This window comes from Salmo trutta, chromosome 28 (genome assembly GCF_901001165.1).
Source record: "Salmo trutta chromosome 28, fSalTru1.1, whole genome shotgun sequence".
Taxonomy (NCBI): domain Eukaryota; kingdom Metazoa; phylum Chordata; class Actinopteri; order Salmoniformes; family Salmonidae; genus Salmo; species Salmo trutta.
Window position 1 is genome coordinate 42565940 of NC_042984.1, and position 27917 is coordinate 42593856.

Here is a 27917-nt window from a genome sequence, read left to right on the forward strand (position 1 = left end):
TAGATAGAGAGGGGGTGGGGAGAGCTGTGTTGCGTTCCTGCAGTGTGTTTGACCCTTGACCTCGTTGTTGTGTTCTCTCCGCCTTGCATTCCAAAGTGTGAGGTTTTCCTGCAGCAGACCAGAGGCGCTCGTAGCTGCTAGGGCTCCCCGTACTGTCACGTTACAGTGCACTAGAGTAGAACAACAATAGTTTATATAAATGAATTAGCTCAACAAGGGACGTGCCTACCCTAGCACAGGACGAGCGAGAAAACGAGCAACTGCGTGGTGGGAAGGCTAAGTTAGTGAAACGGAGAGAAACCGCTCAGCTAACGTAGCTTGCTAGTTCGGGGTTTCCTGACCCATTGAAGCTATCGCAACTGAGGGAGGATAGCTAGCTACTAGAGGGAGGAAATGAAGGACAAACAGAAGAGAAAGAAGGAACGCACGTGGGCTGAGGCGGCTCGCATGGTAATATACTACTAATTAGTAGTTGTAATTGTGTAATGTACTGACAGCCCCTGTGCGACAGGGTAGACGAACAACTGTCGGCAACCGAACAAAGATTGTTCCGAGTCTGGTTGGCACCGCACGCAGCCCGCTAACGCTAGCTGGCGGGGAGTGCTCCAACATTAAATTGCCAAATTGTTAACAATGGAATAAATGCATGCATTGAGCCCCTAATAACGAAATGCAGTTTTTTTTATTCTCTTGATTTGCCATTCCGCGTGTGGCTGTAGCTAAACGAACCCTCATTGTTGACAGGCGCAGAGCTAGCTGGCTAACGTCTGCCTTCCCGTTTGACCCTTTGTTTGCTAGCTAGCAAGTTAACGTTAGCCAGACTACCACCATTTATTGCACATGTAACTACATATATATTTACTAGTTAACCACCAAAACTGTTTTCCCAGCTAACGTTAATCACACTAGCGTTATCTGTTCGTATTTGAACACATTTAGCCAGGCCCCTCTGTGGCTGGAGTCAACAAGGGTCAGGGGGGCATAACGTTAACGTTACCACCCCCAGTTTAGCTAATGTTAGCTAGCTAGGTGGCTACAACCATATAAAGATGGATAAAGCCATCTTTATGTAGCCATCACCATCGTTTTTGGATAGCTAACCTGGTGCATGCGTGAAAATGTTTTTATGTAGCCATGTTGATAAATAAGCCAGATAAGAAGTAGCTTGTAGGCTACCGTAATGGTATACAAATCATGTCTGTGTTCTTGTGTACTGCAAGTCCTCAATGCTGCTTTTCGACTGTAACACCAGTGTTACACTAGTGTATACACCCTTATGTTATACTAGGGAAATTATATCCCTAGCTAGGGCTGACAGTGAGGTTATGTGAAGAGCAGCAACAACCTCTGCATAATCAAAACAATTGTGAGAAGGTGTTAAAGTTCAGGCAGATCTACCAGAGCCATGGACCAATGAGACGCAGGTGCCGGTCCATAGATGGAAACAGAAAAGTCTGAGCCTTTTGGGTAAACCCGGGTAAATAATGTGTGGAAATGTACCACAGACCCAGTGTTTTTCTATGGTTAGTGCTGGGATGTTTAGGACGTCCTTACCTAACCTTAACCCGTACTTAACCATTTAAAATTCTAGATTTGTCATGAATTTTTCGGCCGTGGTTTCATCTGCTACAATACACACCATTCTCTGTGCTTTGTAGAGGGGTCTAAATATCCAGGTCTACTAAATGAGGCAAATAAAATAATTTATATTGAATAAGAAAGTATTTGGTGTGTGTGTGTGAGAGAGAGAGAGAGAGAGAGAGAGAAAAGGGATACAGGATTGGGAATGTCATGGGGTTGTTCATGTCATGCCACTCAGAATTGACTTTATTCTGAGCAGCATGATCAGGCCCCTACATTAGTTATGCAGAGCCCTAACACAGTGCACATTTACTGCTATAAACGGTCTGCATCTGGCAAAAGTCCATTAATTTCAATCGGAGGCAGTCCACTCTTCTGCGACTGCCAGACGAGGCTGCGTTGCATAGCCAAGAGCTGCCCAGTGACACGAGCCTACAATACGAGCTAAATGACTTAGCTTGCTTCGAGGCAAGTAACACTGAAACATGCGTGAGAGCATCAGCTGTTCCGGAAGACTGTGATCACGCTCTCTGCAGCCGACGTGAGTAAGACCTTTAAACAGGTCAACATTTACAAGGCCGCTGGGCCAAACGGATTACCAGGACATGTACTCCGAGCATGCGCTGACCAAATGTCTTCACTGACATTTTCAACCTCTCCCTGTCTGAGTCTGTAATACCTACATGTTTCAAGCAGACCACCATAGTCCCTGTGCCCAAGAATACTAAGGTAACCTGCCTAAATGACTACCAACCTGTAGCACTCACGTCTGTACCCATGAAATGCTTTGAAGGGCTGGTCATGGCTCACATCAACACCATTATCCCAGAAACCTCTCGACCCACTCCAATTTGCATACCGCACCAACAGATCCACAGATGATGCGATGTCTATTGCACTCCACACTGCCCATTCCCACCTGGACAAAAGGAACACCTATGTGAGAATGCTATTCATTGACTAAAGCTCAGTGTTCAACACCATAGTGCCCTCAAAGCTCATCACTAAGCTAAGGACCCTGGGACTAAACACCTCCCTCTGAAACTGGATCCTGGACTTCCTGACAACACATCCGCCACGCTGATCCTCAACATGGGCCCCTCAGGTGATTTTTGACTACAGGAAAGGGAGGACCGAGCACGCCCCCATTCTCATCGACAGGTTGAGAGCTTCAAATTCCTTGGTGTCCACATCACCAACAAACTAACATGGTCCAAGCACACCAAGACAGTTGTGAAGAGGGCACGACAAAACCTATTCCCCCTCAGGAGACATGGGTCCTCAGATCCTCAAAGGGTTTTACAGCTGCACCATCGAGAGCATCCTGACCGGGGCCATGCTGACCGGTGCCAAAATCCCCCCCCCCCCCCCCCCCCCAGAATGCTGCTGCTACTCTCTGATATTATTTATGCATAGTCACTTTAATAACTCTACCTACATGTACATAATTACCTCAACATCGGTGCCCCCCATACATTGACTCTGTACCATTACACCCTGTATATAGCCCCGCTATTGTTATTTATTGCTGCTCTTTAATTATTTGTTATTCTTATTGCTTACTTTTTTAGGGATTTTCTTAACTGCATTTTTGGTTAAGGGCTTGTAAGTAAGCATTTCACACCTGTTTTATTCGGCGCGTGTGACAAATAAAATTTGATATCAGTATCATTGGTGCTTCTTGAGGATCTTGAACTGGATGCAGTTAATGACGCATTTAATTTTATCCAGTTCAAAATGCTATAAATCCTACTATGTTTTATATTGTACATGCATACTGCAGATGCGTTATAGCTCAACTTCAGCTCATTTCACCTTCCTTAATAATGGGTGTGGAAGTTCCTTAGATGCACAGGCCTGCATTTTAGGATGTGGCTCTTTTCAGTTGCCAGACCCTATTTTACTGTTCTCTGCCTATCTGCATCCCTGCACGCCATGGAAGTGCTACAATGCTCTGTGCCATTTTTGCTTTTGACTGTGCGGAGAATGCATGTATTTATAAGCTACGGCCCGCATGTCACTGCCGATCCTTGTGGAGAATGTGTAGCTTTTTGGGAGCATAAACAATATTTGTAGGCTGAGACTAATAACAGGAGTCCAGTGTGTTCTGAAACTTGTGCTATGCCATGCTAGGTTTGTGTGTAAAATAAGCATGTTCAAACTAAGGACTTTTGCCATTCGCTGAGGCATACAGAAATGACTGACCAATTACTGTCACAAGACATACAGAGGCTGGAAACACACAAATACATTGCACGCTAACACATTCAGATAGATGGGAATGGGCAGTGGACACATGTTTGTATCTTCAACAAGATAGGGGAACACACTTTACCAGTTCCAAATATATATATATATATATAAATATATATATATATATATATATTCTTTTATTTATCCACAGATTGCAGAGAACCCTGATAGGTCTAACTTATTGACCATCTGGCCCCTGGTTCCTCAGGGACTGTTTTCTATTTTTACATTTTCTTCTGGGACAAGGACAAGAGAAATGTTACATTGATTGCCACATGTCGTAGCATTCTGTTATTCACCAACGACTCACCTAATCATGGAGCATACTGTTTCTCTATTGGGATCTGCATCTTTAGGGTGCGTGCGTGGTTAGTGGAGCACTTGGAGGCTTTGTCTGCTTGTCTCTCCCTGACCAAAATACCCTTCCTCTCCGTTCCATTTCCTGCTTGTATGTCCTTGGGTTCATTTGAAGCAGCGCTCTACTACCCAGTCTGTATTAGGTATTGTTCCTTCTCATGCATCCTGTCATGGCGAAACACAGAGAGACGCTGGATCGATCTCACAACCCCAAGCACCTATCTGTCTCTGGTCTTTCATCTTCAGCATTGCAATTAATCAATAATTCACTGTATTTTTAAGTGAGTGGAGATGGCTGTTAAACCACAGGTTACTAGGCTATGTATTGATGTCACTTTAGAAAAAATATTAAGCTACATCGCCTGATAGATTGGATCTAGTTGTGCGTTTATTGTGTTTTGTACTATTTCTGTCTTAGCGTATGGCTTCAATCTCCACTTTCTGCTGACAAAGCTTGAGTGGTTAACTCGGGTGTTTTAAGCATTTTAATAAATGCTTTTTAAAGTTTTAGGCACTGCCTTTCTGAGTCTTCCATTCTTGAGGTATGCAGTTCACGTTTTGTTTCTCGTTTGCACCCAATATTTCTGAAGCTTCTGTATTCACTGACTGGATGTATGGTACAGATTTATAGTTAGAAGAAAGCTAACCCATTCATAGAGGCTAACAACCTTTAGCACCTATTGAAGATAGTATCTTCTGGCCGGGGGAGTTTTGTTTAGAGCCCTGATGCTCATTCTGAACGTTAAAACACAAAGCTTGCGTTACGGTTTTGGAAACATAAGGAACGTGTCTTTCAACATCGAGAAATAATTGAATGAAGGTAAAATTACAACACACCTTTTTATAAGCTTAGTGTTTCCACACAGCCATATCTCCATGTTGCAGCACTTGTTTAAGGAAGATGTAGACGGCCACCTGTGCTAATTGGCTATCTTGCACGCTCTGAACACCTGTGTGTCAGCGTAAATGGAGAGGAAGTGTAGTTTGTCTGGAGGCACACAAAGCATATGGATCTGTGCTAATCTGCTACCGTAAGTGTATCTTTTTTCATTTTAAAGTTTCTTTCTTGCTGATATGAAAGATGAGGGGAATATCAGCATATATCTGTTTTGAAAACCGTTTCGCAAGCGAGGCTGTCCCGAACGTAACATTTTTTTTTTTACCTTGGTCAACCGATAGTCGTCTGTTCTTTAGACCAATTTTATATGTGCATCTTTCCATATATAGATACATCCTGTGTCTTAGTCAAATCAACTAGCACTGAGCTTGTCTGATGCTTTAAGCGCACCGTTTGAAATAGTTAAGACACACGTGACTAGAGGAAGTCCGACCGCAATTGATTTGATTGTGTTGGGCCGGACTTAGACTTGCTGTGTTAAAAAAAATAAAGACAGCAAGCGACTGTGACTAGCACCCGTTGCCTCTCTCTCGTCCCTGCTGCAGCGACCACCACACAACATCAACAGGGTATCACGCTGTCTGTGTTGCTGAAGATGCAAAATAATTACAGCCATTTCTGACTGAAAAGGTCTGTTACCAAAATCCATCATTTGTGTAGAAAAAAAACATTCCTAATTTCCTCAACCCTTTCTCCATATCTCTTTAAGTGGCACATGTATGCATCGCATGCACGTGACCAATAGGGCCTGACCTATAGCATATCAAAATCACATCAATAAATTGTTTATAACAAACTCTGAACACCGTAACACATGTGACTGCAAAATGAATGCAGAGAACGTGAAACTCGAAACGGGAATGTTTACTGGTTGCTCAGGAGGTAAAGGGGAAGTCTGGCGTGTGGAATAAATTTGACTTGTGGAAAATATCAAATTTACATAAGTATTCAGACCCTTTACTCAGTACTTTGTCAAAGCTGCTTTGGCATGAAAACCTGCTACAAGCTTGTCACAGCTGTATTTGGAGTTTCTCCCATTCTTCTCTGTAGATCCTCTCAAGCTCTGTCAGGTTGGATGGGGAGCGTCGCTGCACAGCTATTTTCAGGTCTCTCCAAAGATGTTCGATCGGGTTCAAGTCCGGGCTCTGGCTTGGGCACTCAAGGACATTGAGACTTGTCCCGAAGCCACTCTTGCATTGTCTTGTTGGAAGTTGAAACTTTGCCCCAGTCTGGGGTCTTGAGTGCTTTGGAGCAGGTTTTCATCATGGATCTCTCTGCACTTTGCTCTGTTCATCTTTCCCTCGATCCTGACTAGTCTCCCAGTCCCTGCCGCTGAAAAACGTCCCTACAGCATGATGCTGCCAACGCCATGCTTCACCGTAGGGATAGTGCCAGGGTTCCTCCAGACTAGAGGTCGACCGATTAATCGAAATGGCCAATTTAATTAGGGCAGATTTCAAGTTTTCATAACAATCGGTAATCGGCATTTTTGGACACCGATCATGGCCGATTACATTGTACTCCACAAGGAGACTGCGTGGCAGGCTGACTACCTGTTATGCGAGTGCAGCAAGGAGCCACGATAAGGTGCTAGCTAGCATTAAACTTATCTTATAAAAAAACAATCAATCTTAACATAATCACTAGTTAACTACACATGGTTGATGATATTACTAGTTTATCTAGCTTGTCCTGCGTTGCATATAATCGAAGCGGTGCCTGTTAATTTATCATTGAATCAGCCTACTTCGCCAAACGGTTATTTAACAAGCGCATTCGCGAAAAAGCACTGACGTTGTACCAATGTGTACCTAACCATAAACATCAATGCCTTAAAATTAATACACAGAGGTATATTTTTTTTAAGCTGCATATTTAGTTAAAATAAATCAAGGTTAGCAGGCAATATTAAACTAGGAAAATTGTGTTACTTCTCTTGCGTTAATTGCACGCAGTGTCAGGGTATATGCAACAGGTTGGGCCGCCTGGCTCGTTGCGAACTAATTTGCCAGAATTTGACGTAATTATGACATAACATTTGAAGGTTCTTCAATGTAACAGGAATATTTAGACTTATGGATGCCACCCATTAGATAAAATACAGAACTGTTATGTATTTCACTGAAAGAATAAACGTTTTGTTTTCGAAATGATAGTTTCCGGATTTGACCATATTAATGACCTAAGGCTCGTATTTCTGTGTGCTATGTTATTAAGTCTATGATTTGATATTTGATAGAGCAGTCTGACTGAGCGGTGGTATGCAGCAGCAGGCTCGTAAGCATTCATTCAAACAGCACTTTCGTGCGTTTGCCAGCAGCTCTTCGTTGTGCTTCAAGCATTGAGCTGTTTATGACTTCAAGCATATCAACTCCCGAGATTAGGCTGGGGTAACCGATGTGAAATGGCTAGCTAGTTAGCGGGGTGCGCGCTAATAGCGTTTCAATCTGTGACGTCACTCGCTCTGAGACCTTGAAGTAGTTGTTCCCCTTGCTCTACAAGGGCTGTGGCTTTTGTGGAGCGATGGGTAACGATGCTTCGAGGGTGGCTGTTGTCGATGTGTTCCTGGATCGAGCCCAGGTAGGGGCGAGGAGAGGGACGGAAGCTATACTGTTACACTGGCAATACTAAAGTCCCTATAAGAACATCCAATAGTCAAAGGTATATGAAATACAAATGGTATAGAGAGAAATAGTCCTATAATTCCTATAATAACTACAACCTAAAACTTCTTACCCGGGAATATTGAAGACTCATTTTAAAAGGAACCACCAGCTTTCATATGTTCTCATGTTCTGAGCAAGGAACTTAAACGTTAGCTTTTTTACATGGCACATATTGCACTTTTACTTTCTTCTCCAACACTTTGTTTTTTCATTATTTAAACCGAATTGAACATGTTTCATTATTTATTTGAGGCTAAATTGATTTGATCGATGTATTATATTAAGTTAAAATAAGTGTTCATTCAGTATTGTTGTAATTGTCATTATTACAAATATATATAGAAAAACGTCTGATTTAATCGGTATCGGCTTTTTTTGGTCCTCCAGTAATCGGTATCGGCGTTGAAAAATCATATTCGGTCAACCTCCTACTCCAGACATGACGCTTGGCATTCAGGCCAATCTTGGTTTCTCATGGTCTGAGAGTAATTTAGGTGCCTTTTGGCAAACTCCAAGTGGGCTGGCATGCGCCTTTTACTGAGGAGTGGCTTCTGTCTGGTCATTTTACCATCAAGGCCTGATTGGTGGAATGCTGCAGAGATGGTTACCCTTCTGGAAGGTTCTCCTATCGCCAAAGAGTAACTCTGGAGCTCTGTCAGAGTGACCATTGGGTTCTTGTTCCTCTCCCTGAACAAGGCCCTTCTCCCCCGATTGCTCAGTTGGGCCGGGCGGTTAGCTCTAGGAAGAGTCTTGGTGCTTCTGAACTTCTTCCATTTAAGAATGATGGAGGCCACTGTGTTCTTGACGACCTTCAATGCTGAAGAAATGTTTTGGTACCCTTGCCCAGATCTGTGCCTCGACACAATCCTCTCTCGGCGCTCTGCGGACAATTCCTTCGACCTCATGGCTTGGTTTTTGCTCTGACGTGCACTGTCAACTGTGGGACCTTTATATAGACAGGTGTGTGTGCCTTTCCAAATCATGTCCAATCCATTGAATTTACCACAGGTGGACTCTAATCAAGTTGTAGAAACATTTCAAGGATGATCAATGGAAACAGGATGCACCTGAGCTCAATTTCGAGTCTCATAGCAAAGGGTCTGAATACTTATGTAAATAAGGTGTTTCTGTTTTATATTTGTAATACATTTGTAAAAATTTCTGAACCTTTTTACTTTGTTATTGTATGTAGATTGATGAGAAAAAATACATATTTAATACATTTTAGAGTAAGGCTGTAACGGACCAAAATGTGGCAAAGTCGAGTGGTCTGAATACTTTCCGAATGCACTGTATATGGATGATTTATAAAGCCAGGCACATTTAACTTAGGCTATTAATTATAGACCTAATTAAGTTGGTTTCCTCTCATCACTTCTTAGACAATTAAGACATGGGCTCTTTTCTCGTCTCCTAAAGCCGCTGCTGCCTCCACCGCATTGTTCTCCACACCATTATGCTGTTTAACTTTGCTATTATGCACATAGCAACATGGTTTAGGAAAAGGCAATCCCCTATCCAACGCGGGACAAAGCGCATTTGTTAAATAATATTTTTTTCATTAGTGTTGCACCATTGTTCTTAAGTTATTTAACCATATACTGTTCAAAAGTTGATGTCCTTGTTTTCCCTGAAAACATACATGAAATGAGTTGCAAAATGAATAGGAAATATAGTCAAGGTGTTGACGAGGTTATAAATGTTTTTTACATTATTTTTTATTGAAATAATAATTGTCCTTAACTCTGCAAACTTTTGTCAAAGAATCCTCCGTTTGCAGCAATTACAGCCTTGCAGACCTTTGGCATTCTAGTTGTCAATTTGATGAGGTAATCTGAAGAGATTTCACCCCCATGCTTCCTGAAGCACCTCCCACAAATTGGATTGGCTTGATGGGCACTTATGTACCATACGGTCAAGCTGCTCCCACAACAGCTCAATAGGGTTGAGATCCGGTGACTGTGCTGGCCACTCCATTATAGACAGAATACCAGCTGACTGCTTCTTCCCTAAATAGTTCTTGCATAGTTTGAAGCTGTGCTTTGGGTCATTGTCCTGTTGTAGGAGGAGATTGGCTCCAATTAAGCGCTGTCCACAGGGTATGCCATGGTGTTTGCAAAAAGGAGTGATAGATCCATTTTACCCTGTACATATCTCTGACTTTACCATCACCAAAGCACCCTCAGACCATCACATTGCCTCCGCCATGCTTGACAGATGGCGGCAAGCGTCTTTTCATTTTTTCTGCATCTCACGAACGTTCTTCTTTCTGATCCGAACACCTCAAACTTAGATTCGTCTGTCCATAACACTTTTTTCCAATCTTCCTCTGTCCAGTGTCTGTTCTTTTGCCCGTCTTAATCTTTTCTTTTTATCGGCCGGTCTGAGATGTGGCTTTTTCTTTGCAGCGCTGCCTAGAAGGCCAGCATCCTGGAGTCGCCTCTTCACTGTTGACATTGAGACTGGTGTTTTGCGGGTACTATTTAATGAAGCTGCCAGTTGAGGACTTGTGAGGCATCTGTTTCTCAAACTAGACTCTCTAACCCACAAATGCTGATGCTCCAGATACTCAACTAATGGAAAGAAGGCCAGTTTTATTGCTTCTTTATCAAAACAACAGGTTTCAGCTGTGCTAACATAATTGCAAATGAGTTTTCTAATGATCAATTAGCCTTTTAAAACGATAAACTTGGATTAGCTAACAGAATGTGCCATTGGAACACAGGAGTGATGGTTGCTGATAATGGACCTCTGTACGCCTATGTAGATATTCTATAAAAATCAGCCATTTTCAGCTACAGATGTCATTTACAACATTAACAATATCTACACTGTATTTCAAAAACAAGCACATTTCTTAGTGACCCAACTTCTGAATGGTGGTGTACATTTTCAGTAACATGTCTTGGAGTGATGGATTGTGCCATCCCCACGGCCTCCACAATGGCTCAGTCCACTCAGACAGGTGTCTTATACAACGTTATTTGCAAGATATTTTTACTACTGCCCGACTAAAGAAATCTGTCGACCAACAGCCTATCTACTAAACAATCGACCAGTCGAATAAATGGTCAGCCCTAGTTCACCCGCAGCCAACCGTGAGCAAAGCTAACTGCTTTTTTCCAGAGCTATGATTAGGCCCAACTCTCAAATGTTCTGTGTGGTGCTCTAACATGTTCATTACTTATTGTAATGTATTTTTCAGGTTCTAGAGAACTTCTCTGATGCCCCCATGACGCCCAAGCAGATCCTGCATGTTATCCAGACCAAGGGACTCAAGGAAATGAGGTAAACAACCACACACCCACACCTTTTTAGTTAACGCACATCTCTACTGTAATACGTAACGTATGTACAAGAATACTATTGCTCGTTTTATTTAAAATAAGTCTAACTCACTTTGTAATTTTTCACCATTCCCCCATGATCTCAACCTGGCCGGATACACAATGTGTTCCACAAAAACAGAAGGTGAGATGGCACAATAACAAAGGGACAATATTTTTTTTATTTTTTTTTGCTGTCTCTTTGCATACCATAGTATTACCTTGCAAGTTCACATTTTTTGTCTGTCTCTCACACTTGTGCTGCTTCTCACACTCATCTCCTCTGCTCTTCTCTGTCCATAAGTGGCACGGCCCCTCTGGCCTGTCTGGTGACCATGCTGCACTCCCAGGTGAGGGGGGACCGAGTGAAGAACAGCATCTTCTTCAAGCTTCCTGGCAGGATGAGTCTGTTCACTTTAAAGGTATGGAACAAGCCCACTCCATTCACCAAATCTCTTGAACATATAACACACAACTCTTATCCCTACCTCTTATAAACGTCATACAAACCTCTACCTAGAATGCACATGCACACACGTTTCTGATAGGAGTCACTTTTCTGACTGTCCCTCTGCAGAAGAACGCTCTGCAGTGGACCAAGAGTTCGACAGAGGCGGAGACAGCGGACACCGCCACACAGGCTACCGCTTCCACTGCAACAGCAGGGCCAACGGAAGGGGGGGAGCAAGAGAGCTGTGACTCCATGGAAACGATTGCGGCCAGCGGAGAGAATGACGGTGTGTATGGTCATGATCACCACATTCTTTTATCAGATATAATGTAGTGGAGGGTTAATGTACACATTCCTTTTTTATTTTTTATATCTACTGTAAATTAGTGTTAGAGTTTACATTACTTACCTCTAGTGTTGTCACAATACCAGATTTCTTTTTAGGGCTTACTTTTACCATGGCCTATACATAATCCAATAAGCATTATCAGTTGTAGCCCAACTGATGCAGCATAATGGCTAAATAAATAGGCTGAGGCACAGGATTGCATATATGCATACCCCATTGGGCTAATCATTAGCTGGATCCCAAACTCTAAACATGATCTTGTTACCAGTTAGCAACGTATTGATGACTTTAATGTTCCCATAATGTAGGTGTCTGTTAGAATTGTCCAGTGTTACATTTAGCACCAGTCTCCCCTATGCACTCCGAACCATGCTGATGTACTCCGTTTTAAAACTGTGCAGTTTGCGCTCATTTTTAGGAGTTGTAGTAGCGATCGAAAGCAGCGATTCCCTTTTTTATAAACAAAGGCCATCAAAACTTCTTTCAAATGTGTTTTCCCCACGATTGCATTAAGCAATGTAGTGCGTCATTGACAGCTTTTCGCTTGGCACGCACAACAACAAGCTGACTAGGTAAATAGGTCAACCTCATAGTGGAATAGTTATCTGATTTGTTCTTCGGTACTCGTCTTGTTCAGGCAAATTACTAGACAGACTTAATCCTCTGTCAGCAATCGACATGAGACACATTTGACAGAAGAACCAAAAGTAACACATTGAAGTAACGGACCGTTTTTCAAGTTTGGTTACAACGTGCAACCTGGCTCACCGCCTATTTTCTCAACCACCGTTTACAGTTTATCCACCATTTTGTTTTTACCACTACATCCCTGGTCTTTATTAAGCACAAAAATCAAATGCCATTTAATTACTGTGACTGGCCTGTTCAAAGGTGCTTTCGAAACAACACCGGAATAGGTATTGTGATAAAGGAGGAAGGAGCGTGCCCACGAGAGTGCTTTTTGAACAAAAACTGGAAATCAGAGACAGGTTTTTCCCCCCCCTAAGCATGTGTTTGTTGCCATGGTTACAGGCACACATGACACTGCCATCCCTGGCCTAGATCTGTGTTTTTGTCTGTGTGCTTTTAAAAAGAATTTAAGAGAAGCATTTATTGTTTATTTGTATGCGAGCTGCTGTTTATGCGAGTCGCTGAGTGCATGGCTGAAAAATTCTAGATGATAAACGCACCATCACCAATTGTGATAACGGAAACCGAAACATGTGCAGTGTGAAAACCCTTCTAGTCAGTGTATGTGATCCATGGACCATTTGTCATCAACTAAGCCAGTTGGAACCCAGTAAAGAGTAACCATTTTGATATCTGACCATACCCTTCTCTGCCCCCCCCCCCTTCCCCCACAGCGTCAGTAGATGAGAGCTCGTCCAGTGCGTCCTGCTCCACAGAGCCCCAGACCAGGCTGAGTAGGTCTGGAGTCTCTGGACAGGTGCGCTCCGAGGCCCAGGCACAGACCCGACTAAGCCGATCCAGACAGGTATGCTTTACCACCCCAGGTTTTGGATATGATGTATAAGAAATAATTGTGTATTGAAGATCCCCTTTATCTCTCACTTAGTGATAACATCAGTCTTAGCATTCTATTACCTCTCACCATGTCCCCTGCTCTCATTTGCTGCAGTCAGGCAGACAGAGGAAGAAGGCTGTGATGATGCCGCGCGTGGTCCTCACTCCACTCAAGGTCAATGGTGACCACGTCCCATCAGGTTAGCACTGCTCTCTACTAGCCCCTTTGCTACCCTAACCCCATCTCTCTGTGCCCACACACACACTTCCTTGGCAGCAAATTGTGGTAGCATTACACACCAACACCTTTTGAGTCATATTCCTACGGTGGTCTTGGACCATTTCTCGCCCAGCATTGGCCTCTGCTCCTTTTGCCAATCTTGTCATTTATATGTTGCCTATTTACTGTTGCAGCAGCATTCTTAGACAGTAACCTCTGAGCTCTTCAAGTTCCTCAGCAAACTTGGGGTAAAACAAACACCCGTCTGTGAATGGCCTTCAAACTGTTTTCTCATTAGTACAATCTATGGGAAGAGTGTAGAAATGGCTGGTGTTTCTGTAAGTGCCGTGTTGACAAATGTCACCACTGCACCACCAAAAGATGACCTGTGTGCTCTAGTGTTGAGTCTGGCGGTGGACAAGAGCGCAGCACAGTGAGCACACAGCAGGGTGACCTGCCAAATGGCCCATTCCCTATTTGCATAGCTTAAATGTTCAATACATATGTGGTAGTTAGACTATTAACATATTGCAAGAGAACAATGCAAATTGTAGAAAGAGCGGAGAGCACCAAAGCAGCGCATAACGTCAGATGGGGCCTAACATGCTGTCTAGATCGGGTGTGCGCCATTGCGCGCATGTTGATTTTGTACATCCACACCAGATGTGACCCAGACACGCAGGTTGAAATATCAAAAGGAACTCTGAATCAACTATGTTAATTTGGAGACAGGTCGAAACGCATGAAACATTCATGAACATGTAGCTAGCTTGCTGTTGCTCATTTTATCCTGGGATATAAACATTGGGTTGTTGTTTTACCTGAAATGCACAAGGTCCTTTTTTTCCCTGGGTCTTTGTACAATTTGGTGAAACTCAAAATTCTATGTTCTCTTCTCCAACAATTAATCCACAGATAAAAGGGGAAACATAGTTTGTTTCTAGGCTTATTAGGATATGCCTTTTACCTGTACAAATCCTAAATATAGACCTACATGTTAAAAAATAAATCAAAGTAGCCTTAACACAATACAAAAATAAAAAAGCTAAAATATTCTGTTTTTCGAATAAGATGCATCTGGATTTGAATATAGGCTACATTTTTAAAATGAAATGAGGAACCATTAGGTCTAGTTGTTTTTTTTACCATGTCTCAAGCCCACCTAAAGGTTTCTGGCAACGAACACCAGTATGTTTACCTTTTCTAGTGAACTCAGCTCAAAACTCAGGTTTGTGGTCTGTCTTTTGCCCTAATTATTTTTTTGCATATGCTGCAAGTGACTTCGTCAGGTCTGCTCGCTCACCTTTATCATTCGGCCTGAAACCGAAGAACTAGACTTGATATGCTATAATTAAGCAACAAGGCCTGAGGTGTGGTATATGGCCAATATACCACGGCTAAGGGCTGTTACGCATGACCCAACGCAGAGTGTCTGGACACAACCCTTAGCCACTATATATTGGCCATATATCACAAACCCCCGAGGTGCCTTACTGCTATTTTAAACTGGTTACCAACATAATTAGAGCCGTAAAAATTGATGTTTTGTCATCCATGTAGTATACGGTCTAATATACCACAGCTGTCAGCCAATCAGCATTCAGGGCTCGACCCACCCAGTTTATAATATTTTTTTTTTTAAAGGTAGGCTAATATAACTGATATTTATGTATTTTTATGGACAAGAGAATCATAGCCCTACCAATTTGAAAATCATTCTGCAGCCTAGACAAGATAAAATAACTAGGCCTCGCAATATGTCATTAATATTGCGTTCTCTCCTCCGTGCTCAAAATAATGTGCGAAGAAATCGTAGATCAGCGATTTTTGGACAGGACGATGTGTCATTCCAGACATCGCCCAACCCTTGTGAGCTGCTCATGTTTGACCGTGCTCCTCGTGTGTGCACCCTGAGTATTTCTTTCATTCTGAGGTTCCCCAGAAAATCCTCCCCTCTTGTGGTTCTGTCAGTCTCTGCGTGCAGAATAACCTTCACTTGCACTCACTGTCTGAGTGCAACTTCCAATATCTGTCCTCCCTCCTTCTTTCTGTGTGTACCTGGAATATCAGTCCCTCCCTCCTACCTTACATTTAACTGCCCAGTAAACCCGATTGCTCTGTATGAGATGGGGTGAGGTGAGCACTTTCTCAGATGTCTGCTGCACCCTACCCCCCCACCCTCCTCTCTGTGTTTGTGGGCCTGGGTAACTGCTCCTCTTGCTTTGTTATGTGCTGCTCACCCCTCCCAACCCCCCATCCCACCCGTGCTATTGGCTCTGCTGTCCCCCCTTTTGGATTGTCTGCCTGATCCGCCCACCCCGCTTGTAAGTCCCCCCTTACACACGTGACGGGAGTGTCTCACCAGGCTCCCCCTCCTCCCCACCTCTCCCCCCCAGGAGCAGCGGGGAGGCGCAGGGAAGGCTCTAGGGGGGGTCCAGGTCCCACGCTCCGTGCCCGCCCTGAACTGGCTAGCTGGAAACGCCCCCAGCACTTCAAGAGCATTCGTGGCCACCACTCAGGTACAGGGGTTAGACCCGGGTATAATCACCCCCAACCAACATCCCCCTCAGTAACCACAAACGCCAAACCCCTCTCTCCCGCTAAGTCCACCCAATTATCAAACCCTAAACAATTAGCAACCCAAAAATCCCCTGGATTTGTGGAAGCTTAGACTGTGGTTGAATTCAACAAAATGTCTTTCTCACTTCATTGACTGTCCCATTTTTATTTAGTCCAGCTCAGTGGGGAGGGGGGAGGGTTTAGCTGCGAAGCATTTTTCCCCCCCTCCCATCATTGTTCAGGACACCTTTGGCAGAGAGATATATGCCTGATGGAACCTGAACTGTAAACAACTTGACAAATATTTATCTTATGACTTGAATTTAGCTATCACAAAGGAAAAGGCCAAACATCATAGTCAGGATATAGTACACCATCTGTAGAACTACTAGATGTATATAGATGTTGCGCAGGTCAGCCATCTACAAATAAGCACCAAACGTGGACAGGGTGATTTGGTAGCTAACTAATGGTACACTGGTCTCTAACATTGTCAGGATTGCATTGGTCGCTTATGCTAACAGGCAGTGCTTTGCAGGTTGCTAACTGAATGCCAGGGTCGGCTAGCTATCCCAACACTAGCCATCCTGCCAGGACTTACTTAACCACTCACTGACTGACAGCTGTTGTGGTTGTGTTGGCTGCTAAGCAAAACACCTACTGTGCTGCTGCTGGCTCTTAACTGGAGTTGTGCTGGCTGGCAATGGAATGGCCACGCTGTGCTTGCTGTTAGTTTAATGAATGTGTTTAAACCCAGGGTTGGATAGCATTAGCCACTTGCTAACCCGTGCAGGCCTATGGGTTGTGTTTGTCTGCAGGGCCCATGAAGAGGAGCCGAGGTGGGGTGGAGGTGGACTTTGAGACGCCTGGCTCAATCCTGGTCAACACAAACATCAGGGCCCTCATCAACATGCGCACCTTCTCTGCCTTCCCAGCCCAGTACCAACAGCAACTCCTGCAGCTCCTCCCTGAAGTCGACCGCCAGGTGAGTGCGAACGCTCAGAATTGATCATTATACTCATGATTTATAACTGTTAGGGACAGTTTTCCCTGGAATAAAAAGCTTTTTCAATGGAGATTCCCTATTGGAGCGTGCTTTTTAGTCCAGCCCATAATGTCTCGTCATTTCTGTGCCATATTGTTTCTGGTATTTCTCTGTACAACAACGTCTGGAATGTAACCCAGCATGTTCTGTCTTCCCTCTTCTCTAGGTGGGACCTGACGGTCTGGCTCGCCTCAGTAACTCGGCTCTCAACAATGAATTCTTCACTCACGCCTCCCAGAGCTGGAAGGAAAGGCTCGCTGAGGGTTAGTACCTACCTGTAGTTAGTTATAATATACATATATAATGTGATTGAGGGGGTTAGTGACACACATAGTGAACTCCTTCCCTTCAGGGTTTAATTGGCTAACAATTTATTTGACCAGGAACATTTCCAGGTATTTTTTCAGAAATAACACGGTGTACAACAATAACTCAAATCAAATGGTATTGGTCCATACACATGGTTAGCAGATGTTATTGGTCACATACACATGGTTAGCAGATGTTATTGGTCACATACACATGGTTAGCAGATGTTATTGGTCCATACACATGGTTATCAGATGGTATTGGTCACATACACATGGTTATCAGATGGTATTGGTCACATGGTTAGCAGATGGTATTGGTCACATGGTTAGCAGATGTTATTGGTCACATGGTTAGCAGATGGTATTGGTCCATACACATGGTTAGCAGATGGTATTGGTCACATACACATGGTTAGCAGATGGTATTGGTCACATACACATGGTTAGCAGATGGTATTGGTCACATACACATGGTTAGCAGATGGTATTGGTCACATACACATGGTTAGCAGACGTTATTGGTCCATACACATGGTTAGCAGATGTTATTGGTCCATACACATGGTTAGCAGATGTTATTGGTCCATACACATGGTTAGCAGATGGTATTGGTCCATACACATGGTTAGCAGATGGTATTGGTCCATACACATGGTTAGCAGATGGTATTGGTCCATACACATGGTTAGCAGATGGTATTGGTCCATACACATGGTTAGCAGATGGTATTGGTCACATACACATGGTTAGCAGATGGTATTGGTCACATACACGTGGTTAGCAGATGGTATTGGTCACATACACATGGTTAGCAGATGGTATTGGTCACATACACATGGTTAGCAGATGGTATTGGTCACATACACATGGTTAGCAGATGGTATTGGTCCATACACATGGTTAGCAGATGGTATTGGTCACATACACATGGTTAGCAGATGGTATTGGTCACATACACATGGTTAGCAGATGGTATTGGTCCATACACATGGTTAGCAGATGGTATTGGTCACATACACATGGTTAGCAAATGGTATTGGTCACATGGTTAGCAGATGGTATTGGTCACATGGTTAGCAGATGTTATTGGTCACATGGTTAGCAGATGGTATTGGTCCATACACATGGTTAGCAGATGGTATTGGTCACATACACATGGTTAGCAGATGGTATTGGTCACATACACATGGTTAGCAGATGGTATTGGTCACATACACATGGTTAGCAGATGGTATTGGTCACATACACGTGGTTAGCAGATGGTATTGGTCACATACACATGGTTAGCAGATGGTATTGGTCACATACACATGGTTAGCAGATGGTATTGGTCCATACACATGGTTAGCAGATGGTATTGGTCACATACACATGGTTAGCAGATGGTATTGGTCACATACACATGGTTAGCAGATGGTATTGGTCCATACACATGGTTAGCAGATGGTATTGGTCACATACACATGGTTAGCAGATGGTATTGGTCACATGGTTAGCAGATGGTATTGGTCACATGGTTAGCAGATGTTATTGGTCACATGGTTAGCAGATGGTATTGGTCCATACACATGGTTAGCAGATGGTATTGGTCACATACACATGGTTAGCAGATGGTATTGGTCACATACACATGGTTAGCAGATGGTATTGGTCACATACACATGGTTAGCAGATGGTATTGGTCCATACACATGGTTAGCAGATGTTATTGGTCCATACACATGGTTAGCAGATGGTATTGGTCACATACACATGGTTAGCAGATGGTATTGGTCCATACACATGGTTAGCAGATGTTATTGGTCACATACACATGGTTAGCAGATGGTATTGGTCACATACACATGGTTAGCAGATGGTATTGGTCACATACACATGGTTAGCAGATGGTATTGGTCACATACACATGGTTAGCAGATGGTATTGGTCACATACACATGGTTAGCAGATGGTATTGGTCCATACACATGGTTAGCAGATGGTATTGGTCCATACACATGGTTAGCAGATGGTATTGGTCACATACACATGGTTAGCAGATGGTATTGGTCACATACACATGGTTAGCAGATGGTATTGGTCACATACACATGGTTAGCAGATGGTATTGGTCACATACACATGGTTAGCAGATGGTATTGGTCCATACACATGGTTAGCAGATGGTATTGGTCACATACACATGGTTAGCAGATGGTATTGGTCACATACACATGGTTAGCAGATGGTATTGGTCCATACACATGGTTAGCAGATGGTATTGGTCCATACACATGGTTAGCAGATGGTATTGGTCCATACACATGGTTAGCAGATGGTATTGGTCCCATACACATGGTTAGCAGATGGTATTGGTCACATACACATGGTTAGCAGATGGTATTGGTCACATACACATGGTTAGCAGATGGTATTGGTCCATACACATGGTTAGCAGATGGTATTGGTCACATACACATGGTTAGCAGATGGTATTGGTCACATACACATGGTTAGCAGATGGTATTGGTCCATACACATGGTTAGCAGATGGTATTGGTCCATACACATGGTTAGCAGATGGTATTGGTCCATACACATGGTTAGCAGATGGTATTGGTCACATACACATGGTTAGCAGATGGTATTGGTCACATACACATGGTTAGCAGATGGTATTGGTCCATACACATGGTTAGCAGATGTTATTGGTCCATACACATGGTTAGCAGATGGTATTGGTCCATACACATGGTTAGCAGATGGTATTGGTCCATACACATGGTTAGCAGATGTTATTGGTCCATACACATGGTTAGCAGATGGTATTGGTCCATACACATGGTTAGCAGATGGTATTGGTCCATACACATGGTTAGCAGATGGTATTGGTCCATACACATGGTTAGCAGATGGTATTGGTCCATACACATGGTTAGCAGATGGTATTGGTCCATACACATGGTTAGCAGATGGTATTGGTCACATACACATGGTTAGCAGATGGTATTGGTCACATACACATGGTTAGCAGATGGTATTGGTCACATACACATGGTTAGCAGATGGTATTGGTCACATACACATGGTTAGCAGATGGTATTGGTCACATACACATGGTTAGCAGATGGTATTGGTCCATACACATGGTTAGCAGATGGTATTGGTCACATACACATGGTTAGCAGATGGTATTGGTCCATACACATGGTTAGCAGATGGTATTGGTCACATACACATGGTTAGCAGATGGTATTGGTCACATACACATGGTTAGCAGATGGTATTGGTCACATACACATGGTTAGCAGATGGTATTGGTCCATACACATGGTTAGCAGATGGTATTGGTCACATACACATGGTTAGCAGATGGTATTGGTCCCATACACATGGTTAGCAGATGGTATTGGTCCCATACACATGGTTAGCAGATGGTATTGGTCCATACACATGGTTAGCAGATGGTATTGGTCCATACACATGGTTAGCAGATGGTATTGGTCACATACACATGGTTAGCAGATGGTATTGGTCACATACACATGGTTAGCAGATGGTATTGGTCCATACACATGGTTAGCAGATGGTATTGGTCACATACACATGGTTAGCAGATGGTATTGGTCACATACACATGGTTAGCAGATGGTATTGGTCACATACACATGGTTAGCAGATGGTATTGGTCCATACACATGGTTAGCAGATGGTATTGGTCACATACACATGGTTAGCAGATGGTATTGGTCACATACACATGGTTAGCAGATGGTATTGGTCACATACACGTGGTTAGCAGATGGTATTGGTCACATACACGTGGTTAGCAGATGGTATTGGTCACATACACGTGGTTAGCAGATGGTATTGGTCACATACACGTGGTTAGCAGATGGTATTGGTCACATACACGTGGTTAGCAGATGGTATTGGTCACATACACGTGGTTAGCAGATGGTATTGGTCACATACACGTGGTTAGCAGATGGTATTGGTCACATACACGTGGTTAGCAGATGGTATTGGTCACATACACGTGGTTAGCAGATGGTATTGGTCACATACACGTGGTTAGCAGATGGTATTGGTCACATACACGTGGTTAGCAGATGGTATTGGTCACATACACATGGTTAGCAGATGTTATTGGTCACATACACATGGTTAGCAGATGGTATTGGTCACATACACATGGTTAGCAGATGTTATTGCGAGTGTAGTTAAATGCTTGTGCTTCTAGTTCCGACAGTGCATCAAACAGTAATCTAACAATTCCACAACAACTACCTAATACACACAAATCTAAGTAAAGGGATGGAATGAGAATATATACATATAAATATATGGATGAGCTGCATAGGCAAGATGCAATAGATGGTATAAAATACAGTATATACATATGAGATGAGTAATGCAAGATATGTAAATATTATTAAAGTGACTAGGGATCTATTTATTAAAGTGGCCAATGATTTCAAGTCCATGTAGCAGCAGCCTCTGTGCTTGTGATGGCTGGCTATTTAACAGTCTGATGGCCTTGAGATATAAGCAATTTTTCAGTCTCTCGGTCCCAGCTTTGATGCACCTGTACTGACCTCGCCTTCTGGATGGTAGCGGGGTGAACAGGCAGTGGCTCGGGTGGATGTTGTCCTTGATGATCTTTTTGGCCTTCCTGTGACAACTGTTGGTGTCCTGGAGGGCAGGTAGTTTGCCCCCGGTTGTGCAGACCGCACCACCCTCTGGAGAGCCCTGTGGTTGTGGGTGGTGCAGTTGCCGTACCAGGCGGTGATACAGCCCGAGAAGATGCTCTCAATTGTGCATCTGTAAAAGTTTGAGGGTTTTAGGTGACAAGCCAAATTTCTTCAGCCTCCTGAGGTGCTCCACTGCTGTCCCTTCAATGTGGATTGGGGGGGTGCTCCCTTTGCACTATCCTGAAGTCCACGATCATCTCCTTTGTTTTGTTGACGTTGAGTGAGAGGTTGTTTTCCTGACACCACACTCCGAGTGCCCTCACCTCCTCCCTATAGGCTGTCTCGTCATTGTTTGTGATCAAGCCTACTACTGTTGTCGTCTGCAAACTTGATGATTGAGTTGGAGGCGTGCATGGCCATGCAGTCATGGGTGAACACGGAGTACAGGAGGGGGCTGAGGATCAGCGAAGTGGAGATGTTGTTTGCTACCTTCACCACCTGGGGGCGACCCGTCAGGAAGTCCAGGACCCAATTGCCAGGGCGTGGTTGAGACCAGGGCCTCGAGCTTAATGATGAACTTGGAGGATACTATGGTGTTGAATGCTGAGCTGTAGTCAATGAACAGCATTCTTACATAGGTATTCCTCTTGTCCAGATGGGATAGGGCAGTGTGATGGCGATTGCATCGTCTGTGGAGGTATTGGGTTAGTATGCAAATTGAAGTGGGCCCAGGGTGGCAGGTAACTCTCTTGGGAATTCAGTACCAGGAAGTGCCCATTGATACTACAACATAGCTTCCTAGTAAATGCCAGGGGAAACAATCAGTCTACACAAATTCATGTATTATTTAAAACACGATAGCCAGATATCTATGGATTAATCTTGTCCAATATTGTTTGACCTACTCAGGGGAGTTCACCCATGAGATGCAGGTGCGATTTCGCCAGGAGATGGAGAAAGAGAAGAAAGTGGAGGCATGGAAGGAGAAGTTCTTTGAGGAGTACCACGGTCAAAAGTAAGTCTCCTGAACACCCCCAGTCACATCTGTATTTTTTAAGCTCCCTCTTATTCCATGGACCATTAGAAAATTACTTCAATTATTTCAATTGGGTGAAAGTGTCTTTTTATAAATGGTATATACTCTGTGCGCTAACGTTGTGATCTATGGCTGCAGGTCTGGCCTGACCCGGGAAGAGTCTCTGAAGTTGATGATGAGTGAAGAGGCCGATGCTGCCGCCAGCGTCCTGGAGAGTGAGGTGGCATCTGTGGCTGCAGGAACGCCCAAGCGCCGTGGTGTGGGCAGGCGGCGGCGGGACGGCAGGATGAGACGGCGAACGCGTGCAGACTTGAGACGCAGGGCGCGACGCACCCTCTGCAAGACCAACTCCCCCGCCATGCAGACCCCCGAGCAGCCGGAGGGCACACTCACTCTGGACGCTGTTGCCTCTGTCTCTGCGCCCTCGCCCGTCCCAGAGGCCACCATGGTGCAGGGAGAGGTGGTGCTACAGGCCGAATCTGGACTGGAGACCGCGGCCCAGTCTGCCTCCCTAGAGCCCACTCCCTGCCCTTCCCCTGCGCCCCCGCTCCTGTCTGTGACCGTGCCTGAGCCCACCCCGACCCCCAGCCCTGCGTCCATCAGCGCCACCGACGAGCCTGAAGTCACTGCCCGCCTGCTCCCCGAAGAGCCTGCACCTGCCATCGCCTCAACCTCCTCTCCCTCCTCCTCGTCCTCCTCCTCCTCATCCTCCTCCCCTTCCTCCTCTCCCTCCTCGACCTCCGAGAGGCAGGGGGCGTTCACCGCCGGCTTGGACTCTTCTTCCTCTTCCTCCTCCTCCACGGCCGCCGCCACCGCCGATCCACTGGACGATGGGGCCTCCGTGGTCACCTCGGTCACAGGGGGAACGGCAACCAGCAGCCAGGAGAGCAGCCCTGCAGCCAGCCCCGCCCCCACCCCCACTGCTGCCACCTCCACCCAGGCCAAGGAGCAGAAGAGGAGGCCAGACGAGACCCAGGCCTTCTCCAGCTTCCCCGAGAAGAGGCCGCGAATAGAAGATCGTCAGTCCTTTCGTACCACAATCGACGGGGTCCACACGGAAAAGCCGCAGCCGACAGCAGAGGAGCCCAAGGTCCCACCTATCCGGGTATGAAGTCACCATTTGTAATTGTAAGTCTTTTATTGTGACTGTAGTGGTGCAGTGGCAGGCACCCAATTTCCTAAGACCTGGAGTCCACAATCTGTAAAGTAAGTTAGATTATTTTGTGATTTCTGTCTCCACAAAACATTTCAAATCAACTTGACAAAGACCAACTTCTTTATCTGAAGATGGTAAATCAATAGAGATGATTGAGTCTGGGTTTCAGTGTGAGATTATTCGCCAAGTTATGCATGCTAATGTCCTGTATATGGCCTTGGTAAATTCCATATTTGACATGCTCTCCTTGTCTCTGTCCCTCCAGATTCAACTCTCCAGAATCAAACCGCCCTGGGTCAAAGGGCCGCCAACCTACCAGATCTGTCCCCGCATTGTGCCCGCCAGCGAGGGCTTGCGGCGCACGGGGACGGGGGCGCGCACCCTGGCGGACATCAAAGCTCGCGCCCAGCAGGCCCGGGCCCAGCGCGAGGCCGCTGCTGCTGTTGCAGCCACTGGGGACGGGCCAGGGCCCGGCGGGGGCAGGGCTGGTTCTGGGCTACCGGATCGCAGCAGTGGAAGACGAACTCGAGAGCACCCAGGACCCGTCGAGCCCGGAGGAGGAGGAGGAGCAGGAGGCGTGGAGGAGCAGGGATCGCCTGCGGGCTCTCATTCGCCTGGAACACAACTACAGCTGTCCAATGTAGAGCCCTCCTCTACCCCCACCCCACACACAGCTGCCTCATCCCCCTCCCTGTCCACCTCCTCCAACCCCTCCCTGTCCTCTTCAGAGCCCCCGCAGACCCCCACTCCACCCCTACCCACCCAGGAGGAGCGGCTGGGGGAGCTGAGTGGGGAGGAAGGGGCTACACTAACACCACCACCAGTCAAAGGCACCACCAACGGACTCTTGGACAAGGCAGCGCTGCTGAAGCCTGAGTCTGTATCCAGCCACCTCCAAGGGCAAAGCGAGGGGGCCGACTGTGACAGGACAATGACCCAAAGCGGTCCCTTGGCACCCACATCCATCCCAGATTCTCTGCCCAGATTCGGGGCCCAGGGAGTGGATGTGATCAGGTCCCTGGCTGGCACCGAGCAGGTCAGGGGGGGAGGAGGGGGTGTCATCCAGCATGGTTCCCACCACGTGGGTCCACAGGAGAACCCCCCCACCCCGGCTAGAGAGGGCCGCATCCAGGGCGAAAGGCAGCAGTCGGAGCCCCCGGGGAGGGAGAGAGAGACGGCCTCCCTCCCTCATCTCCCACCCTCAGTCAGAGAGGACGACGCAGGGCATCACAGCGACTCCACGGAGACGGCCTCTGACTGCGAGAACGAGAGCCAGGAGGAGGAGCCCCACCTGAGCACATGGCGCCACCATCTGCCCGCTCAGTGCAACGGCAACATCCAGCACCTCCAAAGGCTGTCTCAGAAGGCCCATGGCCAGCCTGTGATCTGCAGTCCCCCTTCACAGCAGAACCAGCAGCCGGTCATCCAGGCCCATGTGTCCAACCAGCACGGCCACAGCCAGACAGTCATCCAGCCCTGCTTCCCTAACGGCCTGCCCAGCCAGAGTCTCATGCAGCCGGGGCAAAAGCCGCAGCAGCCTGGACGCACTCCCCACCCAGACCAACAAGCTATCGCTGCGCCACATCCCAAAGCCCAGAGGGGGCACAAAACAGACCCCATGGAAGACTACAAAGCATCCAGCCGGTGCTTGGCTGATGAGGACTGTAGGCTGGGGCTGAATCCCTCTCCCACCGCTAGCTGCAAGAGGCTCCCTAGTTCAGCTCGGCCTGTGTCTACAGTGGAGGCCAACAACCCTCTGGTCACCCAGCTGCTCCAAGGCAGCCTCCCGCTGGAGAAAGTCCTGCCGCAGACGCACTCGGCTAGCAAGCTGGAGATCAACCGCCTGCCAGAGGGGCTTCAGTCAACCCCACAGTCCCAGCTCAGCCGGCAGCAGCAGACCAGGAACCCAGGCACTCGCTTCAGGGGCCCCACAGAGTCCGGTACGATGGAGTTGCTGCTCCCCGAGTTGTCCTCTCAGAACCAGCAGAAGTCCCCTGCTGGCCGAGGAGGCTCCCCTGGAGCAGGCCGGAGCTTTGCGTCCTCTCCCCCAGGCACAGCACCCTCCCGCATGGCCTGCCTGCTGGAGGAGGCCTCCTCTCGGGCCACGGCCATGCAGCAGTATCTCTCCCAGCAGCCAGCTGGCGCCGTGCCCCCCGGGGCCGTGCCCGTCATTACATCCCTCTCTTCTTCGTCCTCTTCCTCCAGACGCAACTCCCAGGAGTCGGCCGTCATCAGAGAGTCTCCGGAGAGGCACCACAACTTCACTCAGCCGCGGGCCACCCCGGAAGCCCCATCGCCCCCGCACAGCAACCTTGGCCTCTCTGACGTGGTCCCCACCGTCAAGATCAACTGGCACCCTTCCAAACCCCACCCCCCACACCAACAGCAGCTCTCGCCCGTGAAGAGCGAGGTCACCTCCCGGCCCTCTTGCCAAACTCTTGCCAAAACCTCCCCCTCTGGCCCCATGGCAGGCGGCGGGCCAGGTGTGGTGGTCACCAAAAAGGAGGCAGTGAACTCTATGGACGGTTACCTGACAGGAGGAGGGGTAGGAGGAGGTGGGGCTATGGAGGGACTGCTGAACATGGAGATGTCCTTAGCCCGCATGGCTAAGAAGGAGGCGCAGAGCAAAGCTCAGTACTCCTCATCTTCCCCCTCCTCCCTCCCTTTCCAGCTCTATGGAAAGCTGCCTAAGCAGGGCGGCGTGGCGGCGCCCGGTTTCAGCTACACGGCCAACGTGTCTGTGGTGGACGGCAGCGGCTTCTCGAGGAGCATCGCTGACGGCGTCCTGCAGCTGCGTCAGCGCCACAGCGCTAGCCAGAGCGCCACACTCAGCATCCAGGCGTTCGCCGACAGCGCCGCTGAGGAAGTGGCCCTCAAGTGCTCGTGCCGCCTCAAGGCCATGATCATGTGCCAGGGCTGCGGGGCCTTCTGCCACGACGACTGCATCGGCCCCTCCAAACTGTGTGTCTCCTGTCTGGTGGTCAGATAGGAGCTTTCTCTGACGTTGCCACGGTGTTGGTGGTTTGATGTTATATGCTGTGCCACCTTCAGCATACCTGCTCCATGTATAAACTGTTAACTAACCTAACACACCCCAAACTTGAGAGAAACAAGGGTGTGGGACTTCAGGTTTTGACATGTACATAACCCTCGGAAGTGTTGCCTTGTATTATAAAATCGGTATGTATTTTTTGTTGCATATTTTTTCTAATGCCGTTATGTTGATGTAATTATTATTTTGTTATAATTATTAATATTGTGACTTTATTTGGCACGGTTGATTGTAAATTGTGCCTTTTTTTATTCTTTCCTCAAAACATTTACCTCATCTTATCTTGACGCACCTGTCATCAGTTCAGTGTGAAAATGGTGGCCGTTATTGTTTGTTTTCCTCTGGCTCTGCATGGAGGGCTTGGAGGGGGATTTGTTCTTGTCTCTTTCTTGCAAAGAAATATTTTTTTAATCATTAAAGCAAGCATAAATGACATTGTTCAGTTTTTTTGTAAGTGCTT

General features: G+C 46.2%; 1 protein-coding gene across 2 annotated transcripts; it reads left to right on the forward strand.

Annotated features, from left to right (window-relative positions):
* Positions 1-27892, forward strand: LOC115166293 (putative Polycomb group protein ASXL1). Of its 2 annotated transcripts, XM_029720153.1 has the most exons (12): positions 1-450; positions 10961-11043; positions 11383-11503; positions 11659-11818; positions 13246-13376; positions 13521-13605; positions 16022-16144; positions 17003-17169; positions 17396-17492; positions 23123-23228; positions 23388-24354; positions 24671-27892. In XM_029720153.1, exons 1-12 carry the CDS (start codon positions 394-396, stop codon positions 27392-27394), a joined length of 4821 nt encoding a protein of 1606 aa, XP_029576013.1. In that variant the 5' UTR covers positions 1-393; the 3' UTR covers positions 27395-27892. The 2 variants fall into 2 exon arrangements, with proteins under 2 accessions (XP_029576013.1, XP_029576014.1); XM_029720154.1 differs by lacking the exon at positions 16022-16144.
* Positions 27893-27917: the final 25 nt, after the last annotated feature.

What these genes read in the sequence shown, in the direction of transcription:
- LOC115166293 (XM_029720153.1), top strand. Translation starts at nt 394, where the DNA reads ATGAAGGACAAACAGAAGAGAAAGAAGGAACGCACGTGGGCTGAGGCG. An exon ending in TGAGTCTGTTCACTTTAAAG is followed by an intron (nt 11,504 to 11,658) that starts GTATGGAACAAG and finishes GTCCCTCTGCAG; the next exon opens with AAGAACGCTCTGCAGTGGAC. An exon ending in TCCCTGAAGTCGACCGCCAG is followed by an intron (nt 17,170 to 17,395) that starts GTGAGTGCGAAC and finishes CCTCTTCTCTAG; the next exon opens with GTGGGACCTGACGGTCTGGC.